Below are 14472 nucleotides of genomic sequence, written 5' to 3' on the forward strand. Positions count from 1 at the left end.
TATTTAACATCTGATACTATATTATAACTTTATGTTTCATTTGCCCTCGAATAAATTGCCATATTTTTCTGAAGTCTGAACCACTTCATTCCGAGACTTCATTTAATATAATAAATTCTAAATTACACACCTGTGATCACAGAACATAAAATTATTATATATCTGTGTACTCAGGGGAGCCTGTTAGGCCGCCTATCCATTTGCAAGAAAACTTGCGCAAGAAATGTCCGAGAAAGTGAAAGTGGAAACGTGGAATTAGACTTGCAAGCTACTGTCAGACAGACTGTTGGACATTTCTTGCAGAAGTTTTCTTGCAGATGATTCTTGCAATTCCGCGTTTCCACTCGCAAGTAGACTTGCAAGCTGCTGTCATGTCAGACAGACTGTCGGACACAAGAAGCTTATATCTAATACACTGGAGATTTCGGTATGAACATTGACGTGTAACAAGAAAATATTGCCCAGTTCATGTTTTTTATCACTTTCACACCTAACTTGGTATTGCCACTGTTAATACGAAGTTTTCCCAAGGCTACTATGTATGCTGTAATATTCTGTGCAAAAGGTTAGTTTTTGTACATGAGTTTGTTGATAAATTGCCAACAACGTCATTCAGAAGCATTGTTGGATGAGACAATTATTATTTATGCTAAATAAACTAAGTATCTGAACCAATTATTAAAAAGCGATACTCCCTGATTATGGGTAGTCACCATAATAAAATTGTAGCAACTCTCACTTTGTCAATATGGCATGTGTGTCAAAAAAAATGCGTCGCTTCGAATATTTAAGTTAATATTGTTGCTTATTTAATGAATATTTTCCGAATATAAAGAATGCATTGTATTGTGCAAAATTGCAGAAGTGTTTGGACACCAAATTCTGGCATAGAATTTCACAGGCAAGTGTATATTTACGTTATTTACAATATTCCTCAATACTCCTGCATTTACCTGTTTAGAATCATTTCAATGGCAAAAATTGTAAAATTTTGCATCATTTTAGTAAGCATTCATGTTAAATTTGTTATTTTCCTAATACTTTATCATTTTTCAACAAGTTTTCAATAAACAAAATTAACAAGTAAGGTAACCATGATGACGAGTTTTTATGGATAGTGAAGAGAATATATTGTAATAACAATATTATGATGAAATTTAGAACACCATTTTCAAGATTTTTACTAGTAATGAAACAACACTCGACATCGGTATTGCACTCACATGTAGTTATAAGATTGTTCGTTTTTACATTGAAATTTATACTTTTTTAACTTACCTCATATTTTTTGTTTTAGGTATTTCAGCTTTCCAAAAAGTAAAATAAAAAGAAATATATGTGCCCATCAAGGGTAAAATTACTGAGGATTACGACCCAGAAAAAAATACCTTTTGAAAAATAAACTTTGTAAAGAAAATTTGTGCAAGGCTGCTATAAACAGTTTTTCTTTGATGATTCTGGCTTGAAATTGACCCGTCGAAGCAACGCGTTTAAAAAGAAGATCTGAGTAGCTAACAATTTGGTAAACAGCATCTGATGCAAAACACAACTTTCCTCTATTTACAAAGGATGTTAATGCTATATATCGGTTCATATCCAAGCTTTGTAGCCAAAAGTTATTTATAACTATCATTCTATACCAATTAAAATTGTATGTACCTACCTACATAGTATGACCATAATATTATAATATAAATACTGTTAAAAATATATGTCGTTATTATTTATAGACTATGATTTTTAGTTTTTTCTATTTTGAAAAATCCTGAATTTACAAACCAGCGTGGTCACTCGACAGAAAGAGACAAAAAACATGACTGACGTCATTGAATGTCATAGTTTCTTGTTTCAAGTTAATGGTCATAGTGCAATCTCCAGTGTATTAGAGGATATAAGCTTCTTGGTCGGACATTTCTTGCGTAAGTTTTCTTGCAGATGGACAGGCGGCCTTACGCACATTGTCATCAATGATATATTTTGACTGTTGACATAATTTGTTATTAACACATGATGAAATTGACAGCAATGAAATGTGACTTTTTCAGTTTTTCAATTTAAAGTTTTCACCATACTGAATCTTGAAATTTTTCAAAATAAAATGCAACTTATTGTAAAAATCCATCTTTTTAGAAGTCCTTATACAATTTGCCATATAACTGAACACAACGTTGTTTTACCCGGTGAATATTTCAAATGTATTGGAATAAATTTTGCCTCTGGAGATCGAAATGATGAATACTTAGATGAAGACAATAAAATTCCAATAGAAAATGAGAACAAATTAAACCGAAAAACCTTAGGATTCAAAACGACTGCTTTATTTTTACAACCTTTCATAAGAGAATGTATGAATTCTGAAGTATACAGAAGAAATGTAATAAGATATTTAAATGAAGTAAGCGGTAATAGTGGGACAGTCTTCTTAAAATTAATTCTAGAACCACCGGATATGGAAGTAATTGATTATGTATGGTGAGTTTAATACATTTTTATAACATTGATTCATATGTAATCACACTTAAGGTTAATTTTGGATGAGTAACATGGTAAATTATTATGGCTAGGCTTTCTTGATAACTATACTCTGTCCACTATAAGAATTGCTTTTTGACAGCTCGACGGTTTATAGCTTTAGTGATGTTCAAAAGATTCTCGATTGTGATATCATTCCGATTATGAATTTTTAACATAATCATTAATCGAATAAATAAATTAAATTAATTAAATTATTACGTAAATGTAATAATAAGTACATATTATAAAGATACATTTTATGTTGCATTTTTGTTTTGTTTATATGTTATTTTATATATAATTTATTAATATAAATACATATATTTTAATTGCTAAAATCTCCAAACGGTTTGACATTATATTACCTATATGTATACTGGTAACATCAACCGACCATCCACCGGCCACAATTTTGACGTCATCCGTCACTCGCAGCAAAACGCCCGTGCCAGTCACACGCATTTATGTTCGCTGAGTGTTCTCTCGCATTTGTTAGTCGCCTTGAGTTGAGTAGTTTTATTCCTCGGTGCATCTTTTGTGAGTGTTTAGATCCATTGATCTTGAAAATGCCGAAAGGACAAGTTTTGAAAGGACAATCCAGACAGTTAGTGCTAAAACTTTGTGATTTCTTTGAGAAAGAAAATCAAAATGGCGGTCCTCTCATACCTTTCTCGCAAGTGCGAAACCGTGTTTCGGTTGCATTGGGTATCAGTCTACCAACTGTGACTAAAATTACGAATGATGCCTACGGTAGGAGCGGCTTGGAAAGAAACAAACCTTCTACACCAAAAAGAAAGCGTCGGCCTCGTAAGGTGACAGTTGTTGATGATTTTGACGCTGATGCCATTCGTCGTCATGTATATGACTACTATTTAAAAAAAGAAATTCCAACTTTAAGAAAACTTATTGTTTCCTTGCAAAGAAGTGGTTTATTTCATGGTCAAAAATCTTCATTGGCCAAAGTTTTAAAAACAATTGGCTTTTCATTTAAAAAATCTGATAAAAGAAAAGTGTTAATGGAACGAACTGATGTTGCTTTGTCACGATGTGACTTTTTAAGAAAGGCAAAAAGAATACAAGATTGGACAAATATTGTTTTTACAGATGAAACATGGCTCAACGCTAACCACACAATATCCCGTTCCTGGACTGACGGTACTGCTGCATCAACCTCCGCAGTACCAATGGGAAAAGGTGAACGCCTCATCATATGTCACGCTGGTACGGCAAAAGGTTTTGTACGAAATGCACTGCTGGCATTCAAATCTAAGAAATCAGGCGATTACCACGAAGAAATGAATGCAGAGGTCTATGAAGAGTGGTTCAAAAACATGCTCCTATCATTGGAAGAACCATCTACAATTTTAATTGATAACGCACCTTACCACTCTCGCCAAATTGATAAAATGCCAACACAAGCTAATAAAAAACATGAAATTATTAATTGGCTTCGCGATAATGGAGAAAATGTGGACGATTCTATGTTAAAAATAGAATTATTACAAATATTAAAAACAAAAAAAAAACCTAAACGCTATGTAATAGATGAAATGGCAGCAGAATATGGCCATATCGTCCTTAGAATTCCTCCTTATCACTGCCAATACAACGCTATAGAGCTCATCTGGGCTCAAGTAAAAGGGCATGCTGCGAGAAGCAATACGAGCCCGCCATTCACAGCGAATAAAATGTTGGCATTACTAAAAGACGCTTGCACCCACGTGACGGCCGAGAACTGGGCAAGAGTGGTGGAGAGAACTAAACGTATCATATTATCTGATTGGGACCGTGATATTGCATTCGACAATATATGCACACAAGACCTTATCCTACATATTACTGAAGACTCCTCATCGGACGAATCCAGTGAAGATTGTAATTCTGACGACTTAGGCTAATAAAATAGATTAAACTACTCTCGTTGTTTTATTTGTTTTTCAAACTAAAAAAAAAGTAAAACTTTATATTATATTAATATTTTATTTGGTTTCTATCTTACAATTTGGTTGTTTTTATGTTTAAATAACATTAACTTAGTAGAAGAATTTTTTATCGGATATATTCACATTTCGATTATTTATAATCTGTGGCACAATAATATTGAATCGTTCTGTGAAGCACATCTCTAAGTGGGCGGTACCTGTCCATAAAGAACAGTATTTTATTGTATGACATTTTTACATAATAAATACAAAATTTCATAGTTGTGAGCTGTCAAAAAGCAAATAATATAATGGACAGAGTTTAGTCCTAAGACTGTCAATTTCAGTATGTATGTTTTATCTGGATGAGAAAAGGAGTAGGGTATTTTCAATCACATATTCTTATATCCCACGACTGACAATTTAAATCTAAATAGAATCTTTATTAGCTTGCAGTTTTATATTTTTAGAAAATAATTAAATATTAACATTTAAATTACATTTATATTCACACTTTACTCTAAAGTCTAAACAGGTATTAACAACTGTATAATTTTCGTAATTTTTAGGAATGATCATTTACAACATTTGCTACGGACAAGGATAGAAATAGAAAATGCATTCGCTTGGTTGTCCACATTAGGTGGGGCATATTCAGCCCTGGGTGATTACTTTGAACACTGTGTAAGTTTCAATCATTTATCAATAAATGTGTGAGGGGTTCAATTTTTTGCTATAACTTGATATCCATTATATCGTCGGCTTACTGCAAAAACGTGATAAATGCAATTTTTTGCGAAATCGAGTTAAAGATACAGATAAATGTAATTTTTCATGCTCTATCTACTAGTAAAACCGAATAAATGCAATACCCAATGGCTGCCGAGATAACGAGATTGAAAAAGTGATAAATAACTAGTTTTCTAAAAAAGTTTACCAGTACAATATATTAAATAACCTTATAACTTAAATCTGTTTCAATTTATACAGTCAAACAACAATAAATACGTTTATTGCTTTTTACATTTTATAATTGAAGAAGTGGAATACTAAAAATTATTCGGAGAAAATATCATAAACGCATTTATTCCATTTAACTAGTTAAATATTTAAATTTTTCTCTTACTTCTACTTACAACAAAAACGAAATAAATGTCATTTATGCTTTTTTACGTGTAACGAATGAGAGAGTAACTCCGCAGTTGTCACTGTGGTTGTCACATTGCCTGCTCCTGCTCTACGTGTTGTGTGAAGAAAATTGATATCCCACCAAAAACATTTTCATGTAAAATGTTGCCAAGACGAGCCCATATGACTCGCACTGTGAAAAAGTTATCAGATCTCAAGTAGAGCCAAGCTTCTAACACTACACGCCCTAACTCTACAAGGCCTAACTTCACAAACTCTACACCTTAGTCAAAATATGTAGCTTGGCCATTTCGCTACATTCACATCGGCGTAAGGTGAAAAATTAATTAATTCACTGTTCATTACTTTTGTGTTATACAATAGTTCTTGTAGTAACGAACGGCCAAGCCACATATTTTGACTAAGGTGTAGAGTTTGTGAAGTTAGGCCTTGTAGAGTTAGGGCGTGTAGTGTTAGAAGCTTGGCTCTACTTGAGATCTGATAACTTTTTCACAGTGCGAGTCATATGGGCTCGTCTTGGCAACATTTTACATGAAAATGTTTTTGGTGGGATTTCATTTCTTTTTGTAAGTTGTTTGTAACAAAATTTTATATGTCGATTAAATTTTTAATTTTTTTTAACAAGGAGTACCTATGCATATATAATATATATATCTAGCGGAACCAAGTTTTAGATTATTAGATTAGACCTCTCTAGCGTCATCAAAATTTAATTTAAAATTACAGGTCTCATACAAACTCCCATCCCCTAGTTTAAGGGGTTGGGGGATGAAAGTTACAAGTTTTATAATTTTTTTGTTGTTTGTGTGCTAATACTAGCTTACATACAAAATACCAGCTTTCTAGGACATTAGGAAATACCTTAAGAATTTTGATGATCATCAGTGAGTCAGTGACGAAATTAGCGTTTTTTAGATATAAATAAAATCTGAAGTATAAAAGCTAATGTAATTAAAACTTAATATTTTCAATAAATCCGCTATTGGCAATATATCCCGAAAATTTTGTTGATCTAGCATAATCCAAACCCAAGTTATGAGGGTTCAAAAAAACGTCGAAGCGCTTCGAGAAAAGGTAGGTAGTGCCCGTGCGCTTCGCTTGTTCGCTTGGCTCGTCTTGGCGGGGGCACTACCGTGCCCCCAGATAACTAACTAACGTGTAACTGTTTGTTGTGATAAATATGGAATCTCGAGGAAGAAGATTAGTGTCTATGATAAATAATGTTTACTTGTTATTTTAGTATGTATATAGCTTAACTAAAATTCATGTAAGTAGTTACATACAAAGTTTCAAATTCAAGCGCGCGATTTACTTTTCACTGTTTTTTTACCTATTTTATTAATGTTGTAGGTACCTACAGATGATTTTATTCGGTGAACAGTGGGCTAATAACAACGATGAGAATTTGGAAAATTTTTTTTTTTTTTTTTTTTTTTTTTGTTCTTCATCATCGCAATCTATCAATTTTCAGATATTCAGCGATTTTGTTAAGAATTTTAAGGTTGTTTCGTACGGAAGTCGTCCAGTGACTACTCCGTTTATTGGTGATTATATCTTGTTTAATTTATTGACTTTTTATTTATTTTTTTTATATCAAATCCTGAGGTATCCTTCTTTTGAGTCTCCTGGTGGTTGTCTGGGCGTTCATAAGGTTTACAGCCAGCTGGTTTGGGTGGTGTTTAATACGCTCTTTATATGATTTAGTTCTCTCAACTATTTCTTCCTTAACCGTGCTTATGCAGAGGTCGTGGTGCAATCTATCATTGGACACATACCAAGGTGCACCTGTTACTAATCTTAGCATTTTTGACTGAAATCTTTGAACTATATCCACATTAGACTTTGCTGCCGATCCCCATAGCTGCAGGCCATATGTCCATATAGGCTTTATAATACATTTGTAAAGTAACAGTTTATTATCTAAGGAAAGGGACGATTTTCTGTTTAGGAGCCAGAACAATGTGCGTAGTTTTTGACTCATTGCCAATCGTTTTGTGAAGATGTGCTTCTTCCACGTTAGACGTCTGTCCAGATATTATATTCCAAGATACCTTACATGGTCGTGTTGTGGAAGTTCTCTACCGTTAAGAGTGACAGGTGGGCATGTCTCTTTTTTATAGGTGAAAGTTACCTGAACGGATTTACTCTCATTTGCTCTAATACGCCAGTCTTTGAGCCATTGAGATATTTGGTCGAGGCTGGATTGGAGCTTGTGTGAAGCAACAGCTGGTGAGTTATCTGATACTAAGATTGCTGTATCGTCTGCAAATGTTCCAGTGATTACTCCATCGATCGAAGGGAGGTCCGCAGTAAATAGAAGGTAAAGAGTAGGACCCATAACACTACCTTGTGGAACTCCGGCTTGGATGCTTTTTAGTTCCGTTGTTTCTTCCGCCTGTTTTACAAAAAAGTATCTATCACTCAAGTATGACTTTATGAGGCTGTAGAAGTTAGAAGAAAGATTTTTTTTTACTTTAAATAGTAATCCATCATGCCACACGCGGTCAAAGGCTTGGGATATGTCTAGGAAGGCAGCAGTACAGAACTTTTTTTTTTCGTAGGTTTCGTTTATATGTTCCACTAATCGGTGTACTTGTTCTATAGTCCCATGTCTTTGGCGAAATCCGAACTGATGATCAGGCAGAAGTTTCTTCTCAGAGATAATTGGGGTCAATCTACGAAGGATAAGAATTTCCAATATCTTGGATGGTATAGGAAGTAGGCTTATAGGTCTGTATGATTGGGCCTCAACGGGATTTTTCCCTGGTTTGGCAATCATGATAACCTGGGCTACTTTCCACTGAGGTGGAAACGCACTACTTTGTATGATAGCATTGTACAGGAATGTTAGAAATTTGATGCCTTCCTTTGGAAGTTCCTTAAGGATTTTTCCTGTTATTAGATCGTATCCTGGGGCTTTATTAGAATCTAGGTTTTTTATGACTGTTCTTACTTCATTTATAGTGACCTTTTTCATGGGAGGACTAGAGACTTTGATACTTTGATTTAATAATAGGGCCACTTCTTGGGTTTTTAAAGAGCCCATATCTGGATTGGGTGTGAAGACTTGTTCAAGATGTTCAGCAAATGTATCCGCTTTTTGTGCGTCACTAGAAGCCCATTCAGTGTTACCTTTTCGTATCGGGGGATTGCTTGAAACAGGTTGTTTAAGTTTCTTTGAGGCTTTCCATAGAGAAAAGTTTGTTTCTGCTGTAGCGTCCATTCTTTCTAGCGATGTCTGGATGTTTTGGTTATCTATATTATGAAGAAGTGTTTTGAGTTTCATTTGTAGGTAATTCAAGTGCTTTTTATCCACAGGGAAACCCGTACTTTGCCATCGTTTCCGGGCTTTACGTTTTTCTGCCAATAACTCTCGAACAGATTTAGGGCAAGTCTCTTTACGAAGAGGTACTCCGACAGATGGAGTAGCGTACCAAGCAGACTGTTGGATACAGTTATTGAAGTGTTCAACAGCTTCTACTATGTCAGGGTCAGATTTTAATCGAATATTTAATTCCAGCTTTTCTGCTACGAGCTGCCTAAATAGTTCCCAATTAGTTCTATTTGAGTGTAATCTGCATGGCTTCGGTGTTTCTGCTATTGACCTTCTTAGTGTTATTTCCACAGGAGAGTGATCAGAGGATAAATCTGTGCTTGTTTTACAGGTAATAAACTTAGGTGATAACCCTCTTCTTCTTCTTCTAATATATAAAAATCAATGCCACTTTTCGTTGTAATTCCATAACTCGAGAACGGCTGAACCGATTTCGATAATTCTTTTTTTATTATATTCCTTGAAGTACGAGGATGGTTCTTATGTAGAGAAAACGTTAATATGTACCACGGGCGAAGCCGGGGCGGACCGCTAGTATTACATAAAAGTCTAGCAGATCTGGTATTTTACTACTATCCGTAGGCCAGTAGGTTGGCTTACCAGCTGAAACAACGCCGAGTTTTAATTTATCTATAGCCATTAATAGTTGCCTGCCTTTAGTTGTTATTGTACGCGAACCCCAATATTGATGCTTGGCATTATAATCGCCACCAGCGATAAATCTGGTATCAAAAGAGGAGAAGAACTTTTCGTAGTCTTCACATTTTAATTGATGTTTAGGTGGACTATAAACTGCAGATATTGTGAATGGTTCAACCCAATCTTCAATAACGACATTAGTTGCTTGAATTTGTTCACTGCAGTAATGAATTATTTCATGGTGTTTAATATTCTGTCTTATGAGCACCGCACTTCCTCCATGTGCGGTACCGTCAGGGTGCATTGTATGGTATATTTTGTAATTTGGGATGCTGAAATGACTTTTCTTCGTAAAGTGTGTTTCTGTGATCAATAATATGTCTATCTTTTGTGTCTCGAGATATGCCTTAACCTCAAGGGTATGTTGTGACAGCCCATTGGCATTCCATAGGGCGATTTTCAAGCAGTCGAAGGTGACAGCTTGGTTGTTAGGGCTATTATAAGGTTTGTCAGTGTAGTAAGTTGTTGCATCATTTGTTTCATCAGACTCATTACTTCATGAATATCGTTTTGATTACTGAGTGTTGTAGCTTCTGTTGTTGAGTTCGCCGATTGCGGTTTATTGGTTACAGCATCTTTGTATGAATATGGGTGATTTAGCTTTTCTTTATTTAAAGAGTTGTGACTTTCTCTAGTAGCATTCGAATCTTTGGTAGATAAGTAGGTTTTCCTGCGTTCTGCGGTCTTAGGAAACTTGAGGTTTTGGAGTTCACGATAAATTTTACAGCCTTTGTAATTTGCTGGATGGTTACCATCACAAAGGACACATTTGACACTGTCTGATCTTGTTTTCCTTAAACAATCGCTGGAGAGGTGATCACCAGCGCATTTAATACATTTAGGGCTACGGCGACAGTAGGTTTTGGTGTGTCCGTATTGTTGGCATTTTGCGCATTGTGGAAGCTCGCGTTTCGGCCGGGGAGGTTCAAAAGATACGATGCAGTTCATTAGGGTTTTTACTTCGTAAATGTGCTTGTTGTTTGGTTTAGTTTTTAGTTCAATTATGAACAGTGGTAATGGTTTCTTTGTCACTTTTTGCTTGATATTCCATATGTTTGTGCTGGTGTGCCCTATGTCTTCGAGAGCCTCTTTAATATCCTCTGGGTCTGCTGAAGGATGCATCTTCTTAAGTACCACTTTAAAACCCCGTTCGTTCTTAGGTTTGTATGTGAAAAACTCTGTATTTCTAAGTTCTAATTGGTGAACAATAGTTCTATAAGTCTCAGAGTCTTTCGGTTGTATTTTAACTTGATTGTTAGTGAGAACTTTTAGGGTGAACATATCGTGCACATGTTCATTAAGAGTCTTTAAAAGGGGTTGAATATTTTCAACTTTGTCAACAAATATTGGTGGTGGTTTATTGGTCTTATTAGAAGTAGTATTATTATTTTCTGCCTGTTCGTTATCAACTTCTAAGCTGGAGAATCTGTTTGTTGTAGGTGTTTGATGGCTATGAGATAGCCAATATGAGTCTAATTTGGTTTGCTTTTGGGCCCCATTGTTTTCAGGACTTGAGTTTGGCCTCTTTTTTCTTGTAACTTCTTTCCAGTTGTCATGTTCACTTCCATCACTTGGTTCAGTAAGTATGATTTGCGAACTTTGATTAGGATCCGTGATTGGATAGTCTCCAAGAGATAATGTTCTGGATCTAGTTTCAAACATACCTTTGTGGAATATTTGTTGTGTTAGAGTCTTATTGTTAGTATCGTTCATCATATCTCTTTGGTTTGTAACTATGCATGGTCTCTGAATAAAGAGGCTCGGATGGAAAGCCTGCTGCACGAGTTTTTTGTTACCAGTAGCATTTGCTGTCGCAGGAACCTGGTGACCCGTTCCTGTGCAGTTTTCAGTCAAAGGTGCTGGCAAAATGTTGCCCCCCCCAGAATACGAGGGGCTGCCCGAGGGTTGCTCGGGGAGGGATTCTCCGGAAATACCGGTACCCTCCTGGGGTAGTTTGTTTTTTAATTTTGCCTCCATCTTTCTTCTCTCCTCTCCACTAAGTTTGCAGAATGCCTGCCGGTTAATCCCGCCAACCACTATCTTGTACTGGGCCCTTTTGGCGCACGTCGTCCTCATCGTCCCCAGCCAAGTACTGAGAGCACTGCTCACATACCACTCCCAGGAGTATTGATTTCGGCTCTCCAACCTAGGTTTTTATAACGGAGTTAACCTTCTCCGGCCTTGTGGTCCGCGGAGGATTCACCTCTACCCTATGGATGAACACAGGGCGTTCCCCTATCCGCCACCTGGGGACGCGGCCTCTAGGGAATTAGGCTACCCCGAGGCTTTGGAAAATGTGGAATTCTATGGAAATTATGAAGTAGTTCAACCTAAAGCCGGCGATCTTATGATTGCACAGATGCTGCCAACATTTGATGCACATCAAGTTACAACTTGATGTACGATTTGGGGGCTCTTATTGGAATACGTATGCAATGCTACTCGAAAAAGGAAACGTTGGATGAAACCGGAACCCGGAAACTGGAAGGTAAATGTCGCAAAGAATAGAAGAGCTGATGGTTTAACTTATTCTACAAAAAAAAGAAAGATTTGCTAAAATATCTACCAAAAGAGATTGACTGTGATAAATGATTTATAAATGTAGTGTTGTATCTCAAGAAGAATGAAATAAATTATGTCGTCACTGCTGGAACTTAAATTATACCGAGAAAAAGAATTTCATTCTAGGTAATGTGGAAATAGATACTCCGAAGAGTTCTTGCTATACGTGGACCAAAAAAACAGCGTCAATACACAAAACGGTGCTTTTTTTTTCATAACGGAGAGAAAAAGCAAGTATGTCGAAAGTTTTTTTGCTTCACGCTAGCTATTTCTCCAACTGTAGTGAATGATGCTATTCGAAAGCGGAATGATATTGGGGTGTACAACGATTTAGACAAGAGAGGTAAACATGAACCTCCCAATAAGACTATAAAGAAGTTGATTTGAACATTGTGAAAAATCACAGAGTCCTTCCCTGTCATGGAGCCAGTGTGGCTCGATAAAGACGCTTCGAAGATTGCCTAATATAGATTAGGCAATCTTCGGAGCGTGACTACTAGTCACAATCAATTATTATTAAAATTGATTATAAATTAAAAATCGTTTCATTTCATTAAACTTATTTCATTTAGCACTTACCTTATTTTATAAATCTCTTTTGTATCAAGTTTAGAGTATCAAGTAAGTGACATACCCTAAATTTCTACAGGTAAAATAAGTTAAATGTATTACAAATATCATTATTTTGGACAATTTAATCTATAAACTTATTTCCTGTAAAGTGATTGGTGTCAAATACAATACACTGTTATTGAAAACTAAAGTGAGCTTCTGATAACAAATAATTCAGAAAATACAACATGTTTCTTAAATACAGGTAAAACATGTTAAATGCTGCACCCTTTCTATCTAAGTTAAATTTTAAAAGGTTTCTAATCAATACAAATACTATGTAAAAGTAAATATTAAAATAAGGGTAGTTAGTGCAACATTCTGCATTAAAATATTTTTAAATAATGAGTGGTAAGTAGAACAAATTAAAACCTAAACTTTAAAAAGCCATTTACTCGAAATGTCAAAAACTGCATTTATTATTTTTTACCAGTAAGCAGACGATATTATATTCCACTTGTTTCATTCATTCTAAACGTTATATGGCTATTACATAAAAAATTGTACAGTTTAATTAGGTTCATTATCTAACATACAGTACATAGGTAATTAAAATTTAAGAAAATTTTATTTCTATTCATGTAGATAGGATAGAGGAAAAGTTTTTATAAATTAATATAAAAACTTTTAAGCTGAAATAAAACAAAAATTGAATATAAAATGATTATCCATATAAATAAAAAATAAATACATATTACATTCTTACTTCATACAGTATTTAATACGAATTTCAATGTCAGTATCAGTTTATAGTACAAAGTATTTTCTGCACTGTTTTCTAAATAATGTAAAGTATTAACTATTTTATACAGGCGGAAGAAGCAGGCAGAATATCAGTAAAACAATACAGGCTGTCAAAAATGCTGGGCGATGAAAGTTTGTGTGCTCGAAGTAGGCTGTATACAGCTCTTGCTTTCTCACAGAAAGGAGATCTCAAACTATCCAGACATATTGTTAGATCAGTCAATGATTTTGCTAAAACAACTAACGACAAACGTCTAAATAGAATGTGCCAAGGTGTGTGGGCCAAGTTGAAGTATCTGAGGCAATTGAAGAAGAATCCTGACCTATATAAAATGAATGGGACTATGGAAAGTGTGGGGTGTGGAGGTAGCGTGTAAATAAATGTTTATTTATTGTTTTGTTAATTATGTGTTTTATTGTTATATTCAATGAAGCTGTGACGTGTGTATTTACATCAAATGAGCTTATTCTAACCGTTGTTCTAACTATGTCAAATTCTTTTAGTGTAAACAGGCATAGACTGTAGAGCATTCTTTCGTTGTTTTTAGAGATTACATAGAAAAGATTCTATGCAATGTTCTAATACTGAACAACACTTAATACGAGTTCATTTAGTAGTTCATTTACACTAAAAGATCATGAAAGAATGTTCTTGCTTTAGCTCTAGCTCTATGTTCGTTTGATGTTAATTCACCGTAAGATGGTCTTTAAAATTAGCTTTTTTATGACTTTAAATGATTATGTAAGGAGTTCTGTAAGTGATTATAAATTTATTTTTACCCGCGGTGGCGCACGTGTGGTGTAAGGATATAATAGCTTAGAGCGCCATCTATTAGAAATTATCACGGGTAGTGGGCCGCGGCTGCGTCGGCGCCCGTTCGAATAATTATGGCAATACGAAATTGATTTTGTTGCGCATTACATATTTTGATTTTG

General features: G+C 35.1%; 1 protein-coding gene across 1 annotated transcript; it reads left to right on the forward strand.

Moving 5' to 3' along the window:
• Positions 1-2059: 2059 nt before the first annotated feature.
• LOC123700103 lies at positions 2060-13940 on the forward strand. Its single transcript, XM_045647228.1, has 3 exons — positions 2060-2472; positions 5006-5120; positions 13605-13940. The coding sequence occupies exons 1-3, from the start codon at positions 2099-2101 to the stop codon at positions 13911-13913; spliced, it is 798 nt and encodes a 265-aa protein (XP_045503184.1). The 5' UTR covers positions 2060-2098; the 3' UTR covers positions 13914-13940.
• Positions 13941-14472: the final 532 nt, after the last annotated feature.

This window comes from Colias croceus, chromosome 19 (genome assembly GCF_905220415.1).
Source record: "Colias croceus chromosome 19, ilColCroc2.1".
In the NCBI taxonomy this organism is placed as follows: Eukaryota; Metazoa; Arthropoda; class Insecta; order Lepidoptera; family Pieridae; genus Colias; species Colias croceus.